Here is a 22105-nt window from a genome sequence, read left to right as displayed (position 1 = left end):
GCAGGCGGATCACCTGAGGTCAGAAGTTTGAGACCAGCCTGGCCAACATGGTGAAACTCTGTCTCTACTAAAAATTAAACAAATTAGCTGGGTGTGGTGGTGCACCCCTGTAATTCCAGCTACTCGGGAGGCTGAGGCAAGAGAATTGCTTGAACCTGGGAAGTGGAGGTTGCAGTGAGCTGAGATTGCGCCACTGCACTCCAGCATGGGCCTGAACCCACACCTGGTGGTTGTGGGAAACCCGGTCACTCAGGGTGAGTCCCCATGGCTCCCTTTCCCCCATCCTGTCCCCACCGCAATCCAGGCACATTTCATCCTGTTTTCTTCTACCAAGAAAGCTGCAAAGTCCAATCAATTACAAGCTTTCCCTACTCACTCAGCTTCCTCACCAGGTCAGCTGATCATTTCCCTACCACCTCCTAAAGGGAGCCACATCCCATGAGTTTCCATCACTTTATTTTGCAAAAATAGAAAACTCAGCAATATGCAATACAGCGGGGTACAGGGGAGATGTAAACAGAGGGGAGGGGACAGTACCCTGACCCCCCAAGAGAACACAGGGAGCCAATGGGAATCTTATTTGGCAGCTAAATACAAACTGGGGATTGGAGGAAGAAGGGAGGGGTCACAGGGGCCCTGGGCTCCCCCACCCAAGACCCCTGGAGGAAAGGGTCAATTCCAGGGTGTAAACAAAAGCTAATAAATAAATAGAGGCTTCCTCTGGGTCAGGGCAGGATCAGCTAAGCAGCATCCCCCCTCCCTGGGCCAAGCTGCTCTGGGGGGTAAAGGGTGGAAGGCACTAGGGAGAGAGGGATCCCCTGGCCCCTCTGTAGTGTAGGAGGGTCCCTGCCCCGATGGCTGAGATGGAGGGCAGGAGGAGCCCAAGGCACATGACAGGGCTGGGGGAGGGACTTGTAACGGAGGGCACAGGGTGAACTCTGCACCCGAGCCAAGAGGTGCAGAATGGACCTGCATCTATCTGTCCCTTTCACCCTCTGTTCCTGCCCCAGAAATGCAGGGCCCAGCCTGCCCCCACCTTGACCTGGCACAAGGACGGGGCACAGAGGCTAGCACACACCCTGCAGGTGCATCACACAGCATTAGGCACCAAGGGTAGGGGCAAAAAGGTGGGCTCAGCCCTTCTCCTTTGCCCCCTTTTTGGTCTCTAGTGTTCCTATTTGCTCCCAGAGAGCCAAGCACCTGGCAGAGGAAGGGGCTGTGGAATGGCAGGGTCTTCCTCTTGCCCTGGGGAGCCTAGGACCCTGGCACCTGAGGGGCAGTGCTGAGATTTTAGAGTCCAAACTCAGGCTCATCCCTCTGCCCTCTCTCCTGGTGGGAGCAGGGCAGGCCCCCAGGACTGGCGAGGGAGCCGGTTAGATCGGGAAGGGGATGAACACAGAGGCACCCCTGGAAACTTTGGCAAAAACAAGGAGCTCATTGGAAGGGGTGGGGAGAGGGCAGAGCAGGTCCTCCCCCAGTCACTGGCAGTCTGGGAGATGGTCAGTCTGCTGCCTGGAGCCCCAACCCCCACAGCGGAGAGGTCAGGGGCCCTGGTCAGGCTGGGGACTTCAGGCCCCCTTTGCCCTGGCCCCCGGGAACCTCATCCTCGCTAGAGGCATTGGGATGGGGACCAGGCTGCGAGGAGTCATCCTCAAACATTTCAGGGTTCTCCAGCATCTCTCGGATTAGGGGAGGCATCGGGCCTGGAATCTCCATCTTCAGGGTAATAGCCCTTTCAGCTCCTACAATGGAGAGGCAAAGAGAGAGGCTCAGGAGGACAGAGGCACATGGCCCTTCAGGCCATCTCCCTAACCTTTCTCAACTGCCTCTGACTCTCCTAGGGGGCGCCCAGCACAGGCCCACCACCTCTCTGTCCCCAGCTCATCCTCTTCTCACTAGGCTTCCTGGGTGCCACTCCTCTGCCTGGAACCTCTACCTGGCCTTCTCTACCAGGCCTGCTGCCTATTCATCCCATTCTTTCAGGCTGTCTCTTCAGAGAGCACAATGCACACAACTTCCAACCCCACTCCCCAAGTACCCCACTCTCGAATGTCCAGAGCTTGCCAGTTGTTCCTAGTCCTGTTCTCTTAATAACATTTATTACAACAGCTAATATTTATCAAACACAATGTTCCAGACATCCTTCTAAGCCTGGACTGTCCAATAGAACTTTGCAATGATGGGAATACAGTAGTCACTGGCCACATGTGGCAATCTGAAATGTGACTACTGCAACTGCAGAATGGAATTTTTAATTCAGCACAATTCTAAGTACACTGTATGTGTTATGGGGTTTTTTTGTTGTTGTGTTGTTGTTGTTGTTGTTTTAGAGGCAGAGTGTTGCTGGGTTACCCAGGCTGGACTGCCGTGGCTATTCACAGGTGCAATCATAGCTCACAGAAGCCTCCAACTTCTGGCCTCAACTGATCTTTCTGCCTCAGCCTCCTGAGTAGCTGGAACTACAGAAGCGCACCATGGTGCCTTGCTTTACATTGTATATTAACTAATTTAGTCCTCAAGACAGCCTTACAAGGTGTGTGAAGAATAGCCCAGTTTACAAACAAGATAAAAAAAGTAAAGCAATTTGCTGAAGACTTTGTGTGTATAGATATATAGATATATGTATGTATATGTACTTGGAATTGTGCTGAATTAAAAATTCAGTTCTGCAGTTGCAGTAGTCACATTTCAGATGCTTAAAAGCCACATGTGGGCCGGGCGCGGTGGCTCAAGCCTGTAATCCCAGCACTTTGGGAGGCCGAGGCGGGCGGATCACAAGGTCAGGAGATCGAGACCACAGTGAAACCCCGTCTCTACTAAAAATACAAAAAATTAGCCAGGCGCGGTGGCGGGCGCCTGTAGTCCCAGCTACTCAGGAGGCTGAGGCAGGAGAATGGCGGGAACCCGGGAGGCGGAGCTTGCAGTGAGCCGAGATCGCGCCACTGCACTTCAGCCTGGGCAACAGCGTGAGACTCCGTCTCAAAAAAAAAAAAAAAAAAAAAAAAGCCACATGTGGCTAATGACTATTGTATCCCCATCATTGCAGAAAGTTCCATTGGACAGTACTGGTTTAGAAGCAATTTGCCCAAAGTGTCCCACTACTATGTGGCAGAGCTAGGATTCCAGTGTAGATTGCCTGGATCTCGACTACTCTGTTCTAGTCTCTGCGTGTCCACCTGTCTGACCTGGGAGACCAACAGCCCTGGGAAGACAGAGAGGGGACACCCACTCATGACTCACCCTTAGTGCTGATGCCCCGGAGGTCGGTAATTTTCATGAGCATCCTTGGGAACATGTAGGGCTGGCTGGGCCGCCGGCGCCGGGCATATAGCCTCAGGGCTTCCAGCAGTGGCTCCTGCAGCTTGTCCACTTTTTCGGGCTCCTCCAGGTCCATGCGGTCTATGGGGACAAGTATAGTGGAGTTAGAGGGGAAGGAAGAGATGGGGAAGATACAGTGACAGATGGCTGATCCCCAACTGGCCTTTTGGGAAGCTTGTACAGGGTTTGAGAACTCTGTGGATGGGGCCTGGTGCAAGAATTACCAGGGGAAGAGACCGCTGGGTCCTCCACGCCCCCTCCCAGTCAGAGATCCCGCATGGAGTGGTGGAAAAGGAGACTGAGCACTGAGTAGACGCCAGGGGGCGCCCCCGCACCTCCGCAGATGAGGCAGATGGCGCTGAGCAGCCCTGTCTCGGTGTCATCCATCTCCAGGGGCAGGAGCTGCCCAGCAAAGGCAAAGACAAGGTCTGTGAGGGGCCCGAAGCCGGCATTGTGCATCTGGGTCCGGTTCAGGGTCAGCCCGTCGGAGAAGGTCATAGTGTCCTGCTCTGGGGTGTACCTTGTGCAGATCCGCAGCATCTGAAGGTGGGAGGTGGAGGAGGGTTAGTGCTGTTTCTGAGGGATGGGGAAAAGAGGGAATGAGTGGAAAGTGAGGAGGTTAGGTCCCCAGTGAATGCAACCTGAAGCAGGCATGGAGAAGGCAGAAGTGGAGGATCTGAGGCTTGGCAGGGGTAGTCCTGGGAAGTCAGGAGGAGACAGGGCATCCAAAAGTCTAGGATCAGGTCATAGAGTGAGGGGCTAGGACAAAAAGAGAGCAGAGAAGTCCCCCATGTGTGGCAGGGAGTGCAAGGTAAGGAAATCTTTGCATGGATCAAGGAATTGTTGAGGGTCCCATATGAGGGTCGGGCTGTGGCAGGACCCACAGGGCCTAACTTACCAGGATATCTAGGCAGGCAGCCTTGAGCAGAGTTATCTGATCAGCAATGCTGAGCCCTGTAAAGCCAGGCAACCGCTTGGCAAACTCCACGATCTTGATGATGCACTTGGTGGCCAGCTCACTGAACTTGTCCCACAGCCCCAGATCTAGCTGCACGCGGTGGTCTGCACTGGAGTTCTATAGAGGGGAGGGGTAGGAGGTTGGAAGGCAAGCTAAGGTCCACCTCTGGAGACTGTCTTCTCCCTACCAATATCCCAAGCTCTCTCCTCTGCATTCTGATGCCTTCCTTGTCCTCAGCACCAGTTGATGATAACCTCCAACATAACCCAGCCCCATTCCCCGAAGTGAAGAGTGCCCTGCCCTCACTGGGCTCTGCCCATTCCTTACCGTGGTATACTTGCCCAGCTGGCAGAGCGAGGGGAAGGTCTCCTGATGGGCTTTGCTGACCTTGGTGATGAGCTCTTCTAATTGGGGGCTCAGCTCATAGCTGTCAGGTGACCCTTCTTCCTTCACCTCCTTCTTCTTCTTGTTCCGGTCATTTCGCACAGCTTGTGGGTGGAGGCACAAGGAGAGAGTCAGGACCCTCAGAGCCTCCCTTTGGGTGTCTTCTCTCACCCTAATTTAATGTGCTCAGTCCTTATCATGAATATCTATTCTCTGGCACTCTAATTAGTGCCTCAGTTTCCCTATTGCCTATATTAGCTCCTATTCCCAGGCTGGTTCTCCCCAGCCCCACCCAGGGCCTGCGGCCCCTGCTCCCTCCCCAGGCCATTCGGCTCCATCCTGCCCTTCCTGTCACCCTGCAGGAGCTGGGGGAGGGGGGGCAGGATATGCAGGCGGCAGGATATCCACTTATAGCCTTGGCAGCACAATGGTGGGGGGGGGTGGAGAGGAGGAGCCACCCCATATCCATCTCTGGCTCAGTCCAGGGGAGGGGAAGGGACTGGCAAGCCCACCAGCTTCATTTCCCCCATGAAACAGGGGGAATGTGAGACCCTACTTATTCACCCATTCAGAGGAAGGGTCAAGCTCCCTGAGAGGGAGAATGGGAAACAGTGGGGCCTCCTGGGTGAATGGAGCTAATCAAACAAGACTGGCCTGGGAGAAGGCAGCACCCCAGGGCAAGCCAAGTCTCAGAGGTCAGGGAAATGGGAGTGGCCAGAGGAAAGAGGGCCACAGCCATAGGGTAGGAATGGAGTGCTCCTGCCCAGGCCAAGGATGGGAGCCTACCTTCCTTGGACATGCCCACTTCAAAGCACTTCTGTAGCCGGCAGTACTGGCAGCGATTCCTGGTCACCTTGTTGATGATACAGTTTTTGTCACGATGACACGTGTACACCATGTTCTTCTGGATGCTTCGGCGAAAGAAGCCCTGGAGTTGAGGGAAAAAGACAGGGTCTCTGAAGCACAATGCTGGGAGTACCATCCTCTCACCGGCCTTGCAGGTTGCCCCAGGCCTGACCTAATCTATTAACCACCTATGTGCAAAGCAGTGCTGCTCACACACAGCATCTGTGTGCCTGGTCTCTCATCTTATTCGGGTAACTGGATCCCCCGTCTGCCCACCCCCACCACGTACACACCTTGCAGCCTTCACAAGAGCTGACCCCATAGTGGTAGCCAGAGGACTTGTCATTGCACACGAAGCATGGCTTGTAGACCCGAGGAGGCGGAGGGGGCGAGGGCGAGCTGGGCACCATCTCCTCTGAGCTGGTGCTCTGTGTCTCCACCGCTGGGAGGGAAGCAGTGATGTGAGGGTCAGGGGAGAAGGACCCCACAGATACCCAGGCTTCCTCATCACACACACCCCATGTGCATTTGTTCCTTGGCCCACCGGTGAAAGCCATGACTACCACAGTGCACTAGTCCCAGCAGTAAGCACTGTCAGAATCCTCTAAACGACCACTGTTACCACAGCTTGCTGTGACCCCTAGTCCGCCCTCCACAGTCTAACCAACTTGTTCACAAGAATGCCAGCCCTCACCCTGTATGACATGTTTAATCCTCCAAATTCCAAACCAAGGCCATTCTGGAAATTGACTTCTCTGGGTCTGTTTCCCTAACTACAGGAGGTAGATAGAAGGGTTAAAGCCCTGCAGCTCTGAGCTCTCTAGTCACTCTCTGTCTCTTTGGTAGATCTTTGTCGGGTAGTCTACCTCCCACTGTCCTCCCTGTGGGGCAATAACTCTGGGGGCAGGTAGGCAATGACAGGCTTCCTGTAGCTGGCACTGGCCAAATGACCTGCTGGGATGCTTAGCAGGTAGACCAGGACCTCACTTCCTCTCCAGTAGTTCGGGGGGATAACTCCTCAGGCTTCTCTCTCACACCACCCCTGAATAACTGACAGCGGAGCAAACGGGGCACAGGTCTCAGGGGAAGACGCACCACAGCCTTGGTTCACGCTTGAAGAAACTGAGCCACAAGAGGGGAAGTGACCAGCTCAGTGCCACACCACCAGCGGATCCAAGTGGCTGTTGAGTCAGAGAAGCTGGGGAAGCGGAGACTGAGGTGTTTGCTCAGTTTCTCAGGTCTGGAAGCCATTGGAGGTGTAGCAAACTGGAGAAGTCAGGTGACAGTAGGTAAATGGGACTGATGGGGGAGGGGACCTGTTTCTGGACCCTCTCTGAGCTTCTGTCTTCACTCTGAAAATACCCAATTGCAGCTCAAAAGGGCTCTCAGCCCCACAGTATGGGGAGGACATGCTCTGCTCTGTTCAAAGGCTGCCGGTTAAGTGTGTGTGTGTGGGCGCGTGTGTGGTTGGTCTTCAGAGATTCCAAAAATTTGTAAATTATTCACCTGTACGACCTGTTGCCCAAACCTGGAGGACCCAAGTTAATGCAAAACAATTCCTAAGACCCTCCCTAAGGTGTGTCCCATGCACCCACCTCATGAACACCTTCTCCCCCTCTAACCCTCTGCAGCCCACCTAGTCAGAAGTCCACCCCAATGCAGCCAGAAGGGCGGAAGGAATGCCCAGGATGCCAGGGTTCCAGGCTAGCTCCACCCACCCCACAGGAGGGAAGCCCTCCCCACCCCCAACACACATACATTCAATTAGCATAAGAATCCTGCCAGAGTGAGATTCCCCAAAGGAAAAGGAGAGAAGAGAGGGGGAAAAAAGGGTGCCTGAAGTCTATTCAAGACTAGGGACGGGGGCTCCAGGAGGGGCTAGTGCTGAGAGATGTGGGGAGGGCTGGAATGCCTTTCCCAACCTCTCACTCCTCAGACCCACCACTGTGTCCTTCGAGGGCACATGTTCTACCCAAGGCCTGTGCGTGGGGTGGTGCTCACTCTGGCGCTGACGCCCTCCCTGCCCGCAGAGCGCTGCCTCATTTCCTCTCTTGCGCAAGGGCCTGGGTGTGGTCAGACTGGCATGGGGCAATGCCAGCCAATTATAAGACTGGGGGCCTTAGGGAGACAGGCCCGGGGGCAACTTTTTCCATCTAAGTGATACTGTCACATCCCTACCCCCTGAACCCTAAAGTGCAGCCTAGTGGCTCCGAGGTCAATCTGCGAGGTCAAGGCCCCAGAAAGCTAACTGGGTCTACTCCAATCAGATCCCCTCCCCAGCCTGGGGCTTGGACCCCACCGTAGGGATGCTGCTCCTGGGTTAGGCAGGGGCCCCTGCTGGGGAGGATGGGGGTGGGCTCTGGGGTTTTCTCCTTTTAAAGCCCAAATTGCTGAAATTGAGGAAATTCCTGACCAGGCTGCGCGGAGCTTCAAACAAACTCTTTATAACCGGCTGTAAACGCTCCCAGCTGTGAGGCCCAGAGCTGAGCAGCCCCGACTCACAATCTAGCACACACCTCCTTGGAGACACACATACTCACAGGTTAACAACACGCAGGGCACCAAAGCAGGCATATTACAATGGGCTTCTAGAACCCTCACTAGATTCTGGCACAGACGCAAAGTCAGAATAGAGACACACTCACTCCAGCCACACCGTGGAGGTAGATGTACCAGTCACAAGGCTGACACACAACACCCAGCACTTGGCCACACAAGGGAACAGCTCTACCGCCAGACAAACACCCCAGCCTGTGCACGCAGCACCAGGACACCAAAGCCTCCAAACAGGCACACACACACACATATCCAGCCCACCCCCACCTCCCAAGCAGCCTTCCCTCTGAAAGTGTGTGGGGGCAGGCCTGAAACTGGCTTTGTGTGTCCACCATGATCCCAGAGGCCAAAATTATTGGTCCAAATTAAAACGCAAAAACCTACTGCCAGTCAAGCCCAAAGGGCTTCTTCCATAGGCCTGAGAAAAGATAGGGTCTCCGCCCAGCCCCCAGAAGCCCTACCTGGAAGATTCTTTCCATCTCAGCACCCCTACAACATACAACATACCCCAACTCCCCGTTCTATTGGGCAATGAGAAGAAAGTTAAGAATTCACAGGGATTTGCTGCAAAGCAATAGTTCCATGTTTTCTCGTTTCTTTAAATGACACGCTTTTAATTCTTCCCCCACCCCACCCAAAAGTAAAGTAAAATAAAGTCCGGTCTCCTTGTTTGCCATCTCCCTCTTCCAGCTTCCCAGTTGTTAAATTTGAGCAGCTCTGCTCTGGAACCACAAAAAAAAAAAAAAAATCCGAACTTGTAAACAGCGCTGCCTGGTGCCAAGGAGCGAGGCGCGTTGGCGGGGGCTTGGTGACCTGGCGTGCGCACTCCCCCAGCGCCCGCCGCCCCGCCCGCTGCCCGCCCCTTCCCACCCTTCCCAGCGTGCCCCCAAACCCCTCGTCCCCGGCCGTCCGCACCCAGGCTTCGAGCACATCCCAGCCCAGGGTAAATTTGGGGGGTGTTCCAGGCTCTGCTCCTGGCCCCTCCCCACACTCCACCCCCTCCAGGCACTGTGGCCCAAGCTTCAAAGCCGCCTCTCATCTGGACTTCATTTTTACTGCTTCTCAGTCCCCAGCTTTTTATTACTGCTCTGGAAAGGGGTTCCAGGGCCCCCGGCCTGGCATCTCCCATTTCACGGAGGGGGAAGATAGATATTTGGGGACCCAGCAATGGTACTCGCCCTGCCGCTGTCAACTTCAGGCCGCCCCCCACCACACACACAGACTTTGCTTTAAACTTTTCGCTTCCTGCTGAAGTTGTGTGTGTTGGAGCCATAGGAAAAAATCATCTCTCTGCATATAACCGCATACACGTTTCCAAACATTTCTTTTTTTATATGGAGAGTGGCGTACAGAACTCAGCCTTCTCCCTCTTGTGTGCACAACCTTTTCCACCCGGCATAACACACAGGATGCACTCTCGAACACAGCACTTTCCAAAACCGCCCCCGCAGCCACGCAGGGGCACACGCCCTCCCGGCCTCACGCCATAAACATCCCCTCACAGGCCATGTGGACCTGGCAGCTGTCGCAGGCGACACTGGTGGAAAGACCCTTGCTCCCACACCCACACCACCTAGGCAAGGCGCTGCACACTCCAGGGATTCACACGCTCTGCAAACAATATTTTTAACACTGCCAGCTTCCCACATGGGCTTTACAAACGCCACCCACTGTCCTGAGTGTCATATCCTTCCAGGGCCACGGACCTGAAGGCGCAAACTACCCACACACCTCGGTCTCCCCCTATCCCCAGGAACTCTGGAGTGGCATCAACCACAGGTTCGAGCTAAACACCCACCATAAAAACCACACACACTCCAAACACTACTGCACACACGCAAAGGAGACGCTGAGGCCCCCACGTTTAAAGGGCCAGTACCTTACATAGAAAGGACCAGAAGCTCCTCCTTGCACCCCAGTTCCACTCTTTACACACGGAAAGAGTAAATCCCAGCCTCTCCTGCACCCTACACCCCAGCCCCGGACTCGGGTACCTACATTGCAGGCTGGTGGGTTGCGGCCAGGCAAAAGACTCAAGTCCGGCGAAACAGGAGCCGCCGGTGGCTCTGCGCAGCAAGCCGGTCCCGGGCCCGGCCGCCCCGTACAGCCGTCGCGGACCCGGGGAAAACGTTTCCATACAGTCGTACATCGCGACCCGGCTTGGAGGGAAGCTGGGTGCTAGAAACACCAAGGACCCGCAGCCGATTCCCCCTCCTCCCCCGGCGGCGCCCCGCTCCAGCAGGGGGGGAGGGGGAGGGCTAGCATAGGGCGCTGGGCTGCATGCGGGGCAAGGGGTGGGCGGGGAAGAGGGGGATCCCCAGCAGGGGAAAGGGACTGGGCGGGGCGCGAAGCTGGGGCTGCCGCTTTAGCCTCTGTCCAGCTCTATCTGGGTGCCTCGGCAGCTAGCAATCGGGAGACCTTTTTAAAAAGCGAAGCCCGGAGGGGTGGGGGGTGGGGCTTGGAGAGCGAAGGGGGCCGGGCACCGAGATGAGCAGAGCTGAGAGTGGAGCGCACACATACACATACGTACACTAGCTCCGCGGCGCGCGCTTGCTTAGACACACATCCGTGCATGCATTTATCTTATCAGGCACCAAGAATTTGCAAATATGCAAGAGTGCACATACATGTGAGCACGCATATAAAATCATGGGTGCACACACGTTTGTGCAGACACCTTGCTCGGGAGAATGTTTGCAAGCATACTCTTCACAGCTTATAGGCTTTGCACGCATTTGCACTGAGGCGCGTGCCCAGGTCGGGGTTGGAGAAAGGAGTGGAGGAACCAAACATAAGCATTTCCTTTCAGAGTTTTTCCCCTCCTCAGACTCTCCCTTTTTCACGCTAGTCAATACAGGGGTGTTAAGGATGATTGGGAAGAGGGGAAAGTGGAGGTCCCCGCGCGCTGCTGCTCTCCTGAGGCTCGGGACCTGCACTACCTCCACCCCTCTCATTCCCAGGCCTGGCTCCGCCCTCCCCCTCCGCGCGCCCGCTTCAGGGCCGAACAGTGCATTCCTGCGGCTCGGCGCGCGCTGCCTCCTCCTTCCTTCCCGTCTCCCCACCCCCGGTCCGAGGGCCGGAGCGCGCTCCCGCCGTGAACTCTCCGGGAACCCCCCTCGGGGCGGGTGGCCGAGCGCGCTCACCTCCTCCTGACCCGGCCCCGCCCCACCCCGCCCAGGCCGTCTCCACCGCGGCCGCGGAGTCCCCCGCCCCCTCCAGCGCAGCCAGAGTCTACCCCTCCTAGCCCGAGCAGTCCGCCCTCCACCGCGGCCCGGGCCGCCTCCCTCCGAGTCCCCGAAGCCCTATCCTGCAACTGACGCTCCCTAAGCGCCTCGACTGTCTCTCTCGATGCTCCTTCCTCGAACATAAGTTCACTTTTAGAGCACAAAACTACCCCCTAAGCTGTGCCTGCCGTGCCAACTGCACCTCGATGAATCTGCCCCTGATGGCCAAATCCCCTCCTCCAGTGTCTGAATGCCAAGGGCTCCCTCGGCAATAGGGGCGCTTCCGGTCACTGACTGTTCTCAGGGTCTTTAAATACCCCCAGCCTAGGCATAAGTGCCCTCCCTTCGGTCCCACGCTAGTGCCCCTCAGCTCTCCAAGGGCCGCCACACTGTTCCCTGGGTTGCCCCTTCCGGCACTGAGCGCCCTCGCCCGGCGGAGAAGGGGGTGAGGTGGGCGGGGGTTTGGCCACGTCAGAAGTTTGCCCTGGCCCGGCAAGGCCGAATGGGGGACCCTGGCCCCGGACAGCGCCAGCGGCGGCGACTCCCGGAAACCGCCCCCTCCCCCGCGCCCCGCCTTCAGCCGCCGGGTCGCCCGGCCTGCCTGCCCAGCCGGCTCTGTCAGCGCCGCTCACACGGGCAGCGCCGCGGAGCGGGAGCGGCGCCCGGCCCAGCCCTTCCCCCGCCAGGCGGCTATGGCTGGGCCAGGGCGGGGCGCGCTTTTCTAAGAATCTGTTGTACCGGGTGGGGGGCGCACTGGGGGTGCTGCAGGAGTGGGGCGCCTGTTGGAAGAATAAAGGGCAGGAAGGGGTGCCAGAGTAGGCGAGGGATGGCGGGCGCGGGGGAGGGGTAGGGGCTGCCGGGACTGGGAATAGGCCTGACTTGTGGATGGCGGGGAACCTCGGGGTGGCAAGAGTGACTGGTGGGCTTGAAGCAGGAGTGGGGAGGGAATGCACTGCTCTTTCCAACCCAGTGTAAGCTCCCTCCTGCTCCCCCAACCCCAAATACCCATTTCTGAATCCAGTCATCCCCACCCCACAAAAAGAAGAAACAAAGAAAATAAAGAGAGAGAGAGAGAGAGAGAGAGAGAGAGAGAAAAGAAAAAGAAAGAAAGAAAGAAAGAAAGAAAGAAAGAAAGAAAGAAAGAAAGAAAGAAAAAAGAAAACTTTCTGAATCTGAATCTGTCCAGCGACAAACAACAAAAACAATCAGTTAAGTGCAAAATAGGGAGTACCCCCGAAAACAAGAGGGAAAGAGCCTTGATTAGTCAACTTCAAGCTGTCAGTACCCCCCTTCCCCCTCAGAAATCTGAAAGGTCCCAATTAAGTCAGGCCTGCCTGGTTGGTAATTAGAACCAGAAGTGGCCAGGCCACAGGGAGGGGGTTGGGAGGAGGGCACAGGAGGAGTTGGGGGAGGGCTCCAGGAAGCCATGAGTCCTCAATAGCCCCCATTTCTCTTCACCAGATGCACCCCACTCCTCATCACCCCATCTGTGTGTGCATCCCAGGCATTGCCTGGAGGGGGTCCTTAGGACCAGGCATTAGGGCATCAGGCCCTCCCTCCCCATCAACCCTGACCCCCCCATTCTAGACAGATTTAGTACAGCCTTGGGGAGAAGGTAAGAGGATGGGGGATCTAGTGCCCCCTCTTTTCCCCAAAGTTTCTCCAGACCTTATTGCAGCAATTAGACCCATTAGCCTTCTAGCATTTCATGGGAACCAGATGTTCTCCGCCATCCTGGTGGGAGTATGAAGGGGGGCTGCTGCCTGACTCACCCTCTTCCCTATGATCCCCACCACCAGGGCACACCCCCCTCCCAGCTAGAGCCCCACAAAGGCATAGTCCTAGAGGCAAAGAGGAGTGTACCCCTCCCCAACTAATAAGGCCATTAGCACTCAGATTCTTTCGGGGTCACCCCTCAGAGCCCCTGCCACCCTGGCAAGGATGAGTTTGGCCAGGAAGAGGCAGAGCAGGGACAGCTAACTCCTTATGCACCCCGCCTTTCCCTTCTTGCCACCTTCTGGATGGGGCTTGAGGATAACTGGCTCTGAATTCTTCACGCTAAATTCTCCCTTTTTTCTAAAACCCTCCCTCGAAAAGCTGAAAAGGGGGCATTTCAAAGTAAAGCAGGCCCTGCCAGAAGGGTGAGTCCTGAGGTAGGAGTCCCACCTGAAGGGAAATGGGAGGGGGTCTCTGGAGGAGGGGGCAGCAGAAGAGCAGAAGAATAGGGAGGTGTGAATGAGAGTGGGGCCCAAAGCAGGGATGTGAGGCGCGCTGGGCAGGATGGGGGCTGGGACCGGGTAGGGGGCCAGGAGAGGGGGGTGCAGCCTGGGCCCTGGCGGCGGCGGCTTGCCCGGCTCCCCCCGCCAAAGAGGTTTCCTGTTGCAATCAAAGCCCCGTTTGTGTCGGCCTGGAGCTGGAGCCTGTGCCGGAGGAGGAGAGACCAGGGAGGGGAGGGGAAAGGAGGCAGTTGACTGGGGTTTTTTCCTGGAGGAGGCCTCACTGCTCACTGCCCTTACCCGCCTGCTTGTTCTCCTTGCTTCTCCCAGTGCCTGGCCTCTCTGTGTCTGCACCTTTGCGCCTGGGTAGCTGTCCCTTGTCTTGTCTGTGAGTCTCTCTTTTTCAGTTTCTTTTAAGCAAGACTCACTCTCTCTCTGTGCCAGCCTGTCCTCAGTTTCCCCATGTGGTGAACTTAGTGTGGTGAAGTCTGGGGTTCTTGCCCCAGGGACAGTGGCCCCATGGCCAGGGCAACATCGCTAGGTTCAGAGGACAAACTGGGCTAGGTCGTCAGGACCACAGCTATCTGCTCAGGAGTGGGAGGAGGGCAAGGCTTCTGTTCTCTCTCATCAGACTCTGTTCCCTGTAGAAAGCAAATCTAGAACACACTAGGATTCACAAACATAGAGATACATAGGGACACAGACACCAGGGGTTTCATGCACATGCATGAACACACACGCACGCGCACACACATACACACACCCCTCTGCTTTCCATGAGCACAGGCCTGTGCTTGCCTCAGCAACATGTGCTCCCCTGAGCCTCCCATCCACCACCATGCAGTTCCGAGACGCCTGCCTCACCCGCTTCAGACCCCGAGACAGCCCCAGGAAGTACAGCAAGACTTCAATTCTCAACAAGGATGTCCCCAAGGTGCCAGGGACCCAGTAATATCCAAGAGCCAGCCTCAGGGAGAAGTGCCAGACCTCTTCAAGGGCCACCTCTCTTAGTCTGTGTGTGAGAGAGAGTGTGTATGTGTCATCCACAGAATAAGGGAGAGGGTGATGAGACGCACAAACTCAAGGTGAGTATGCCTTTGGCATCAGATTTAGGCCTCTAAACCCTCTCCACTAGATGCGCCCAGCCAAAAAGGGACAGCAGGTCAGAGAAATGAGAGAGGACACTCTGTCACTCTTCTGCTACTCTCCCACTCTGGAAGATTTCCCAGACTCCTGGGTCTCTTCCTCTCCCCTATGTCTTCCTCTCCACTACCACTAGGTGCTGCATGCCCCACCCCCAGTTAAGCCACATAGGGACCCACCCCCAAGCCTTCCCCTCCTCCCTCCTCCTGCCACCTCCCTGCCCAGGCCTGTCCCTCCACGCTAGCCGCACCCTCCCCAGCTACCTGCCCTGGCTCTGGCTCCTCCCTTGGATTTCTCCTTTCAGCCCCCTCCTTCAGCATGGCCTTCGAAGATGGAGCCCAGTCTGACCACTTCCCTACCTTGACCTCACTTTGAACCCTGACCTTGATCTCAGTGTGTCCACAGCACAGGGGCACAAGGGGGACGTCACTGGGGACTGGCTACTAGCTCTAGCGTTGTCCCCACTACCATTCTCTCTCCTCTCCCTCTCCACTCCATCTCCTTTACTTGCCTCTCCCAGGACCTGGGAAAATCAAGTCCCAAGAGGCTGAGTTGTAGGATTCGCTGCCAGAAGTACATTCATGTGGGGAGGATGGTTCCTTCCCACTTCCCCAGGTCCCTAGGACAGATTCGTGGGGTGAAAATGAAGTCTGGGGAAGCCCAGCTGAAGTTTCCAAAAAGGGCACTTTGTGCTCTCTTGTTCACCTACATGCCACTCAAATAACCCCTGTTGGACTACAGACATGCCACCAGCAGGCTTCACCAAATGCCAGCCACAGCGTCAGCAGCACTACGAAATCCCTCCTCACTCCTCACACTGACTCTTTGTTGCACACACTGGAATTCTTTACATGAGCAGAGGCTCAGGGAGATGCTGTGCACACACAACTGCATCAAGTCTGGAGGCACCACACACTCACCCCTTCTCCAGATGAACACACTCTTTCCACTGGAGCTGCCAGCCCAGCCTAGTCGCCCCTTTCACATACAGACACACAACCCTCTGCATGCCCCCTCCTGGAAGCAGGGCGCCTTCTCTTCTACCTCTGTCTCTGCACTTGTGGAGCCATGAAGGATGTGCCTTTATCTTTTTGTCTTTTTCTCTCCAACTCTGTCTCAGAAATTGCCCTTTCCCCCGCCCTTCAATCACCTTCTCTTGTCCCCAGTTGAAGCCTTCTCTTAACCAGCTTGGCACCCCCACCTGTAAGGTAATGGCCTGGCCAGGAGGAATGACTACCAACTGGGAGGAGAGGGGTCCCAGAGGGAGGAGGAGAGGAGAGGCCCAAGCCTTGCCTGCTGTCAGCACTCAAAGGCTTAACCCAAAGAGGGCAGGCCTGGGGAACAAGTAGGGATCTGCACAGCATGCAGGCTCTATGCCAGACCTGCAGGGAGGGGAGGAGCCCAGACCCACACCGATGGAGGAGAGGATGCTTCTGGAACACCCCCCTCTGCCTCTGGATTACTTATGGTACAAAAGCTACCTTCTTTGCAGTCGTTTCTATCCTCCCCAGAACCAAGAAGCACAGTCTCCTGTCCCCACACATCTTTGGGGACCTGGCACAGGATTTCTTTCCCCTTTCTGCAGCCTCCACGTAATTCAAAGCAATTTCACCTTTTTTTTTTTTTCCCTCTTTGAGACAGAGTTTTGCTCTGTTGCTCAGGCTAGAGTGCAGTGGCACGATCTTGGCTCACTACAACCTTTGCCTCTGGGTTCAAGCGATTCCCTCAGCCTCCTGAGTAGCTGGGATTACAGGTATGTGCCACCACACCCACTAATTTTTGTATTTTTAGTAGAGACAGGGTTTCTTTTTTTTTTTTTTTTTTTTTTTGAGATGGAGTCTCGCTCTGTCGCCCAGGCTGGAGTGCAGTAGCATGATCTCAGCTCACCGCAACCTCTGCCTCCCAAGTTCAAGCGATTCTCCTGCCTCAGCCTCCCAAGTAGCTGGGATTACAGGCACACACCACCACACCCGGCTAATTTTTGTATTTTTAGTAGAGACGGGTTTCACCATGTTGGCCAGGCTGGTCTTGAACTCCTAGCCTCAAGTGACCCACCCACCTCGGCCTCCCAAAGTGCTGGGATTGCAGGCATAAGCCACTGCGCCCGGCCCAGTTTCACCTCTTGATCACAGAACCAGGTGACTATCCTCCCAGACTCTTCTGCTTCCCATTCTGGCTCCCCACAACTCCCAACTGCATGCAGGCAGCAGCTTCACCCTGCACCAGACCCACCCCCAGCTTGCCCACACAAAGGTGTGCCCCTCTACTAGTTGACTGACCCAGGAGGCAGTTTTAGATACCCGCCCTCCAAGTTTTAGGCCTGCTACCTCCCTATCCTATTTGAACAGGAGAACTCTCATTTGCAAACACTTCCATTGAGTCCACATCCAAACTCCTTCCTCACCACCACTGCCACCCTCTGTTACTCACTACTACTCCATTAGGCCAAACCCCTGTCCCCTGCCTGTCTTCCTAACTGGGGTGCCAACTCTTTTACCATCCACCCTCCAGATGCCCTCCTGTTTCCATTTGCCCTCATTCCCCAAGATCCCTGAGACTCACACAGAGAGGCCATCTCCTTGGGGAGGTCAGGCTGGCCCAGGCCCCGGAAGCTAGGGCTCAGCATCTCGAAAGGCGGAGACCCCCTGAGTGCCCCTGGGAAGGCGAAGGGGAAGCCTGCCCCTGGGTAGCCAGATCCAGGCCCCAGGGCACCAGCCGCAAAGAGTCGCTCCTTATTGGTGGCCATGGCAGCTGCGGTGTGGGAGTCCCCTGGGGTCCGCAGTGGGCGGGGGAGGTCTTCAGCCACAGCCCCTGCCCATGCCCACTGCCCCAGCCTGGGAGGCTCCGTGCCCGCCCTGCCTGGCCTGCCCACTGGGCCTCCAAGAGTCCTAGGGAGAAAGAGAGGGAAAGGAGAGATGAGAGAATGACCACTCTGAGGTTCCAAGCCCCATGACCCTCTCTCAGTTGCAGTCTTCTCCCTCTGTGCTGCTATGGTTTATCCTGCCCTGGCTCAGGGCCCTCGCAGTGTGGCAGAGAGGGCAGGGCAGGGGGTTATGCAGGCTCTGAGAAACTCCAGAGGAGCTCCGGGAAAGGGTAAACGGAGGTCCCAAGGTGAATGATGGTCTGAAGACTTCTGGTGGAGAGAACTCCTAGACTGGGAAGTGATCATGAATCACCACAACTGGGCTAAGCGTTTGACCTGCCCCTCACATCAGTCCTGTGAACTGGGAGTTAGGATTCCCATTTCACATATGAGGAAACTGAGATGAAGTGACTGGCTTAAGGTCACATGGCTGCAAGTGGGGGAGCCCAGATTCAAACTCTTTACCATCCTGGAGAAAACAAACATAACTCTGTTATTACCTGGGAGCCCTACAGCTCTCTGGAGAGGAGTACAAGGCAAAGGTTGGGGGACAGACTCTAGAGCCAGACTACCTGGACTGTACCCTACCACTTGCTAGCTGTGGAACTTCAGGCATGTCAATCTCTCTGTGCCTCAGTTTCCTCATGCATCACTTGGGACTAACAATAGGGCCTACCTCATATGGTCGTTGTGAGGACTAAATAAATTAACCAATGTCAAGTGTTTGGCATGATGTAGGGCACATAGGGAATGCTATGTAAATGTCTCATATTAGTTCTCTTTGTACCTGATTTTCCTCCATAGCTCTGCTTTAGTAAGCACTTCCCTCTCTATTTAACACTCCCTCTTCCAGTTTCCCCTCCCAATTCTTCCTGTCTCTAATTTTTCCTCACCCTCTAAGCCCTCTTGTACCCACTGCTTCAAATCTAAGGATGTTGATGGAACCACACTTGTGCCAAATGTATGATGCCAAGGAGCTGCTTCTTGGTCAGCTGACTTTACTTCTCTGCCTCCTTTTCTCTCTCTCTCTCTCTCTTTTGAGACGGCTAATGTTTGTATTTTTATTAGAGATGGGGTTTCTTCATGTTGGTCAGGCTAGTCTCGAACTCAGGTGATCCGCCTGACTTGACCTCTCAAAGTGCTGGGATTACAGGCGTGAGCCACGTGCCCAGGCATTCTGCCTCTTTTTCTTTCTTATCCCTGGGCTCCCTATTTCTGGGACGTTCTCCCTGCATCCTCTCCTCCCCCAAAGTAGGCTTCCCTCTAAGAGTTTAAACCTGAGCCCAGGGGAAGGGGAGGAGAAGGAGGTAGACAGAAGATGGGAATCCTAGTGCTAAGTAGGTGGTTCCTATCCTGATCCTCTGACAAAGGAAAAGGTTGGCTTTCCCAGGAGCCCCAGAACTTCTCGCCTCTCTAGGCAGTTAGTGGGCTAGGGAGGAAGAGTCACCCCAGCCTGGGTATCTCCACCAGCCAGAACCATAACAGACTGCTGTGAAGGGCAGAGAAGGGCCAAGAGACTAAAACGCAGAGAGACCATGGGGTGGGCAGGCCCAGAGGAAGGGGATGGATATATCTGCCTTTCTTTCCATCAGTATTTGCTTCTAGGATCGATAGCTCTCAGTCTTTATACCTCTGGTTTTTATTTTTGTTTTTGCTTGTTTTTCTTTCTCTCCTCTACCTTGGCCTTCAAGCCCTTGAGGGTAAACTGTCATGGAGGTTACAAGAACCCAGACCCCAATGCCATCACACTTCACTCAGCCCTTATGAATGAAGCATCCCCTGCCCCTCACCATGGCACCACCCATACACCCAGCACCCTCAAACTCTTTAACCCAGTGTTTTCACAAGCCCTAAAAGTCTGAGCTCCAAGCCTCCAGGGTCCCTCTCCTTTTCCTTCTCCTATTCCCCTCCGAAGTTCTCATCCCTAGTTAAGCCCAGATGGAGCCAGGAGTTCGGGGCCCCTGAGGCCCCTGGGCCCCAGCTCAACTGGCCAGGCCACATTCCAAGTGGATTAACCCCTCCAATGACAAGGGTGAGAAGCTACTAGAGGACTCCCCCATCCCCATGTTCCCCAGACTTGGCTTAGACTGGGAACAAGGCTCTCTGCCTTAGCCCTCCTTGTCTTTGCTTCTCACCTACCAATGGGAAACACAGGCCTGCGGGGAGGGCAGTGGGGGGTTCCCACAGAGGGATGCTCAGCTCCTGATCCTCACCAAGGAATGATGCTGCATGTGAGCCAAGGAGAGTTGTCCCTGGCCTTCCTCTTATTTTGCCTCAGAGAAGGGACTTGGGAGTTGAGTGAAGAGAGGAAGGGGACAGAGATTCCTCCCACTTTTGAGCCTTGATTCTCTCTTGGCTGGGAAGAGAAGGGGAGGGTCTTAAATCTAGGGTAGAGGAATGGACTAAGGAATTGAAGGCAGTGCAGAGTAAAAGGAAATCCTAAACTGAGGCCCCAGATGCCTTGGTTCTTTGGGGGACTCGTGGAAAGTAGAGAACATTCTTCCTCTACTAAGATGCCATCTCAGATGGTGGGGCAGGGGGGATGACGGACTAGGGGAGAGGGGCTTTTACAAAGCTGCTTCTCTTAGAGCTGAGGTGGAGTTGAGGGGAGGGCATGGATGAAGGGGGCTGCCGGATGGAGGGGGGTGCGTTTCCCTGCCGCCCTGCCCGCTCCAGAGCCTGGAACAAAGCTGCTCTTGTCGGCCACTCTCCACCCGCTGCCCCCCTCCCCTCTGTATAAACACGACCACCTTTTTCCATGACCCCATCTCCAGCCTGGGCAGAGAACCCAGGCATCCTCTGCTCTAGCCTGGGCCCCCAGCCTGCTCCCCAGGAGGCAGCAGTGGGCCAGGCTTCCTTGGCTTCGTGCCATCCCTGGGGGAGTCCAGACCCTTGAGTCTCCACCTCTCATCCCCAGGTGCCCTCCCTCCACCCTACTAGCCCCAGGGAGGGGCAGTGCCCAGGAGGCAGGCAGGCAATGCCAGTGGAATGTGTGTGGGCATCAGAGGGCATGGGCAGGGTGGGGCAGAGGGGGGAACTGGAGGTGCCAGTTAGGTGGCTTTCTGAGCCAGGGGTGGGGGTGTGCCGGGATGTGGGGGGGCGTGCCCCATGCTGCCTACTAGGCTGTAGGCCACAGTGCGTGTGTGTGTGTATGTGTGTGTTTGTGTGTCTGTCTATATGGGATACCCAAGCTCCAGGCACCCTGCACACACTATCCCCACTCCCCTGTCTTCTCTCTACTTGCCTCAGGGATATGAGACGCTGGCTGTGGTCCTTGACCCCAACTCAACATCTGACACTAAGGGCAGAAGCCTCAGACTTGAGGACTGGGATTCCAGCTGCCCAGGACCAGAGCCCTAAAGCAGGACAGTCATCTCAGTTTTTTGCCCTGAAGACCTCCTACTCAGGCTCCCCTGCCGCCCCACCACCACCACTAACAACCAAGCATCTTCTTACCGGCTGGCCGCCTGCGGAGACTGGCTCCTACATACTGGGTCAGGTTGAGGGAACTGGGCCGTAGCTGCTAAAGACAGAGAGGCAGCGTCAGTGGAACTCTGGGACCAGCACTCCTGGGTCCCTGTCCCGGTCTTCCTGCTCTTTGTTTGTTCCATTTGGGCTTCCCTCAAGAATACTCCAGAGGTGCCCCCCCGCACCTTGGCTGGAGGGAGCCAAGGCTCGCACCTGGGCTGGGAACGTGTCGGAGGGAATCCAGAGCTTCAAGGAAAGTTCACAGATCCCTATCCTATGCACTAGTCCCTCGGAACTGCTGGACGCGGAGGGCCAGGCTCACTTGCCTCTGAACGTTTTCCTTGCCTTCTGATGTCCAAGGTGTGCCATTCCACTGGAGAGGGAGGAACTTGGACCAGCATGGAACATCAAATCTACCCATCAGAGCCCGGGGGTAAGGGGGTGGTAGTCTTTCCCCGCAAGAGAATCCCTGTCTTCTCTCACATTCCCAGCACAAAAATATAAGGAGGAATGCCCCCGGCTGAAGACTTCCCCAAATGCTCTCCTCTGCTATGCACCAAAATGCAGGGCAGATGACCCAGCCCATCCTCAGCCTGTTAAAATCTTCCCCATTCCCTTCCCACAGCAGGGCTGGCCCGGGTCGGGGCAAGAAGCCCCCCTCAAGCCCGGCGGCCAGCCTGGCCAGCCTCTGGAGGACATTCGCCCGTGCGGCTCCTCCGCGCCCCTTCCCCCAGCCGCCTCGTCGGAGGACCCAGGCGACGGAGCGGGCGAGCCTCCTTCCCCGCCTGACTCACCTGGAGTGGGAGGGGGAAGGGAGGCGGCGGAGCCCCGAGGTCCCGGCGTCGGGCGGTCTCTGGGATGGAGCGTCGCAATGTCCGGGGCTCGTGGTACTGGGGGGCTCCTGGGGAGGCACGGCTTTAGGCTGGGACTGTCCCGGGGCCTCTCGAAGCCCGCCCGCCCACGTGACCGCCCCAAAATATCCGACACATTTTCTCCCAAACCGCACACTGACTCTGCAGGCGGGGACACGGAAAATATTTTCTTTCTTTTTCTCCCTCCCCACCCCCCCCACCTCCCTCCCTGCCCAGCTCCCTCCTCCCCCTCCCGCCCTCGCTCCTCCTTCCCCTGC

At 56.1% G+C, this 22105-nt stretch overlaps 1 protein-coding gene across 2 annotated transcripts; it reads right to left on the bottom strand.

The window, feature by feature from the left end:
* Nucleotides 1-176: 176 nt before the first annotated feature.
* Nucleotides 177-22007, bottom strand: LOC105474284 (retinoic acid receptor gamma). 2 transcript variants are annotated; one of them, XM_071071671.1, is made up of 10 exons: nucleotides 21771-22007; nucleotides 20965-21031; nucleotides 17208-17533; nucleotides 5800-5948; nucleotides 5447-5588; nucleotides 4604-4764; nucleotides 4217-4393; nucleotides 3654-3858; nucleotides 3241-3399; nucleotides 178-1742 (listed from the first exon to the last, which is right to left on the bottom strand). In XM_071071671.1, exons 3-10 carry the CDS (start codon nucleotides 17389-17391, stop codon nucleotides 1555-1557), a joined length of 1365 nt encoding a protein of 454 aa, XP_070927772.1. In that variant the 5' UTR covers nucleotides 17392-17533; nucleotides 20965-21031; nucleotides 21771-22007; the 3' UTR covers nucleotides 178-1554. The 2 variants fall into 2 exon arrangements, with proteins under 2 accessions (XP_011727139.1, XP_070927772.1); XM_011728837.2 differs by lacking the exons at nucleotides 17208-17533; nucleotides 20965-21031; nucleotides 21771-22007 and adding an exon at nucleotides 10061-10471 and having other exon boundaries at nucleotides 177-1742.
* Nucleotides 22008-22105: the final 98 nt, after the last annotated feature.

This window comes from Macaca nemestrina, chromosome 10, assembly GCF_043159975.1.
Source record: "Macaca nemestrina isolate mMacNem1 chromosome 10, mMacNem.hap1, whole genome shotgun sequence".
Lineage (NCBI taxonomy): Eukaryota > Metazoa > Chordata > Mammalia > Primates > Cercopithecidae > Macaca > Macaca nemestrina.
This window is presented reverse-complemented; position numbering and strand designations above follow the sequence as displayed.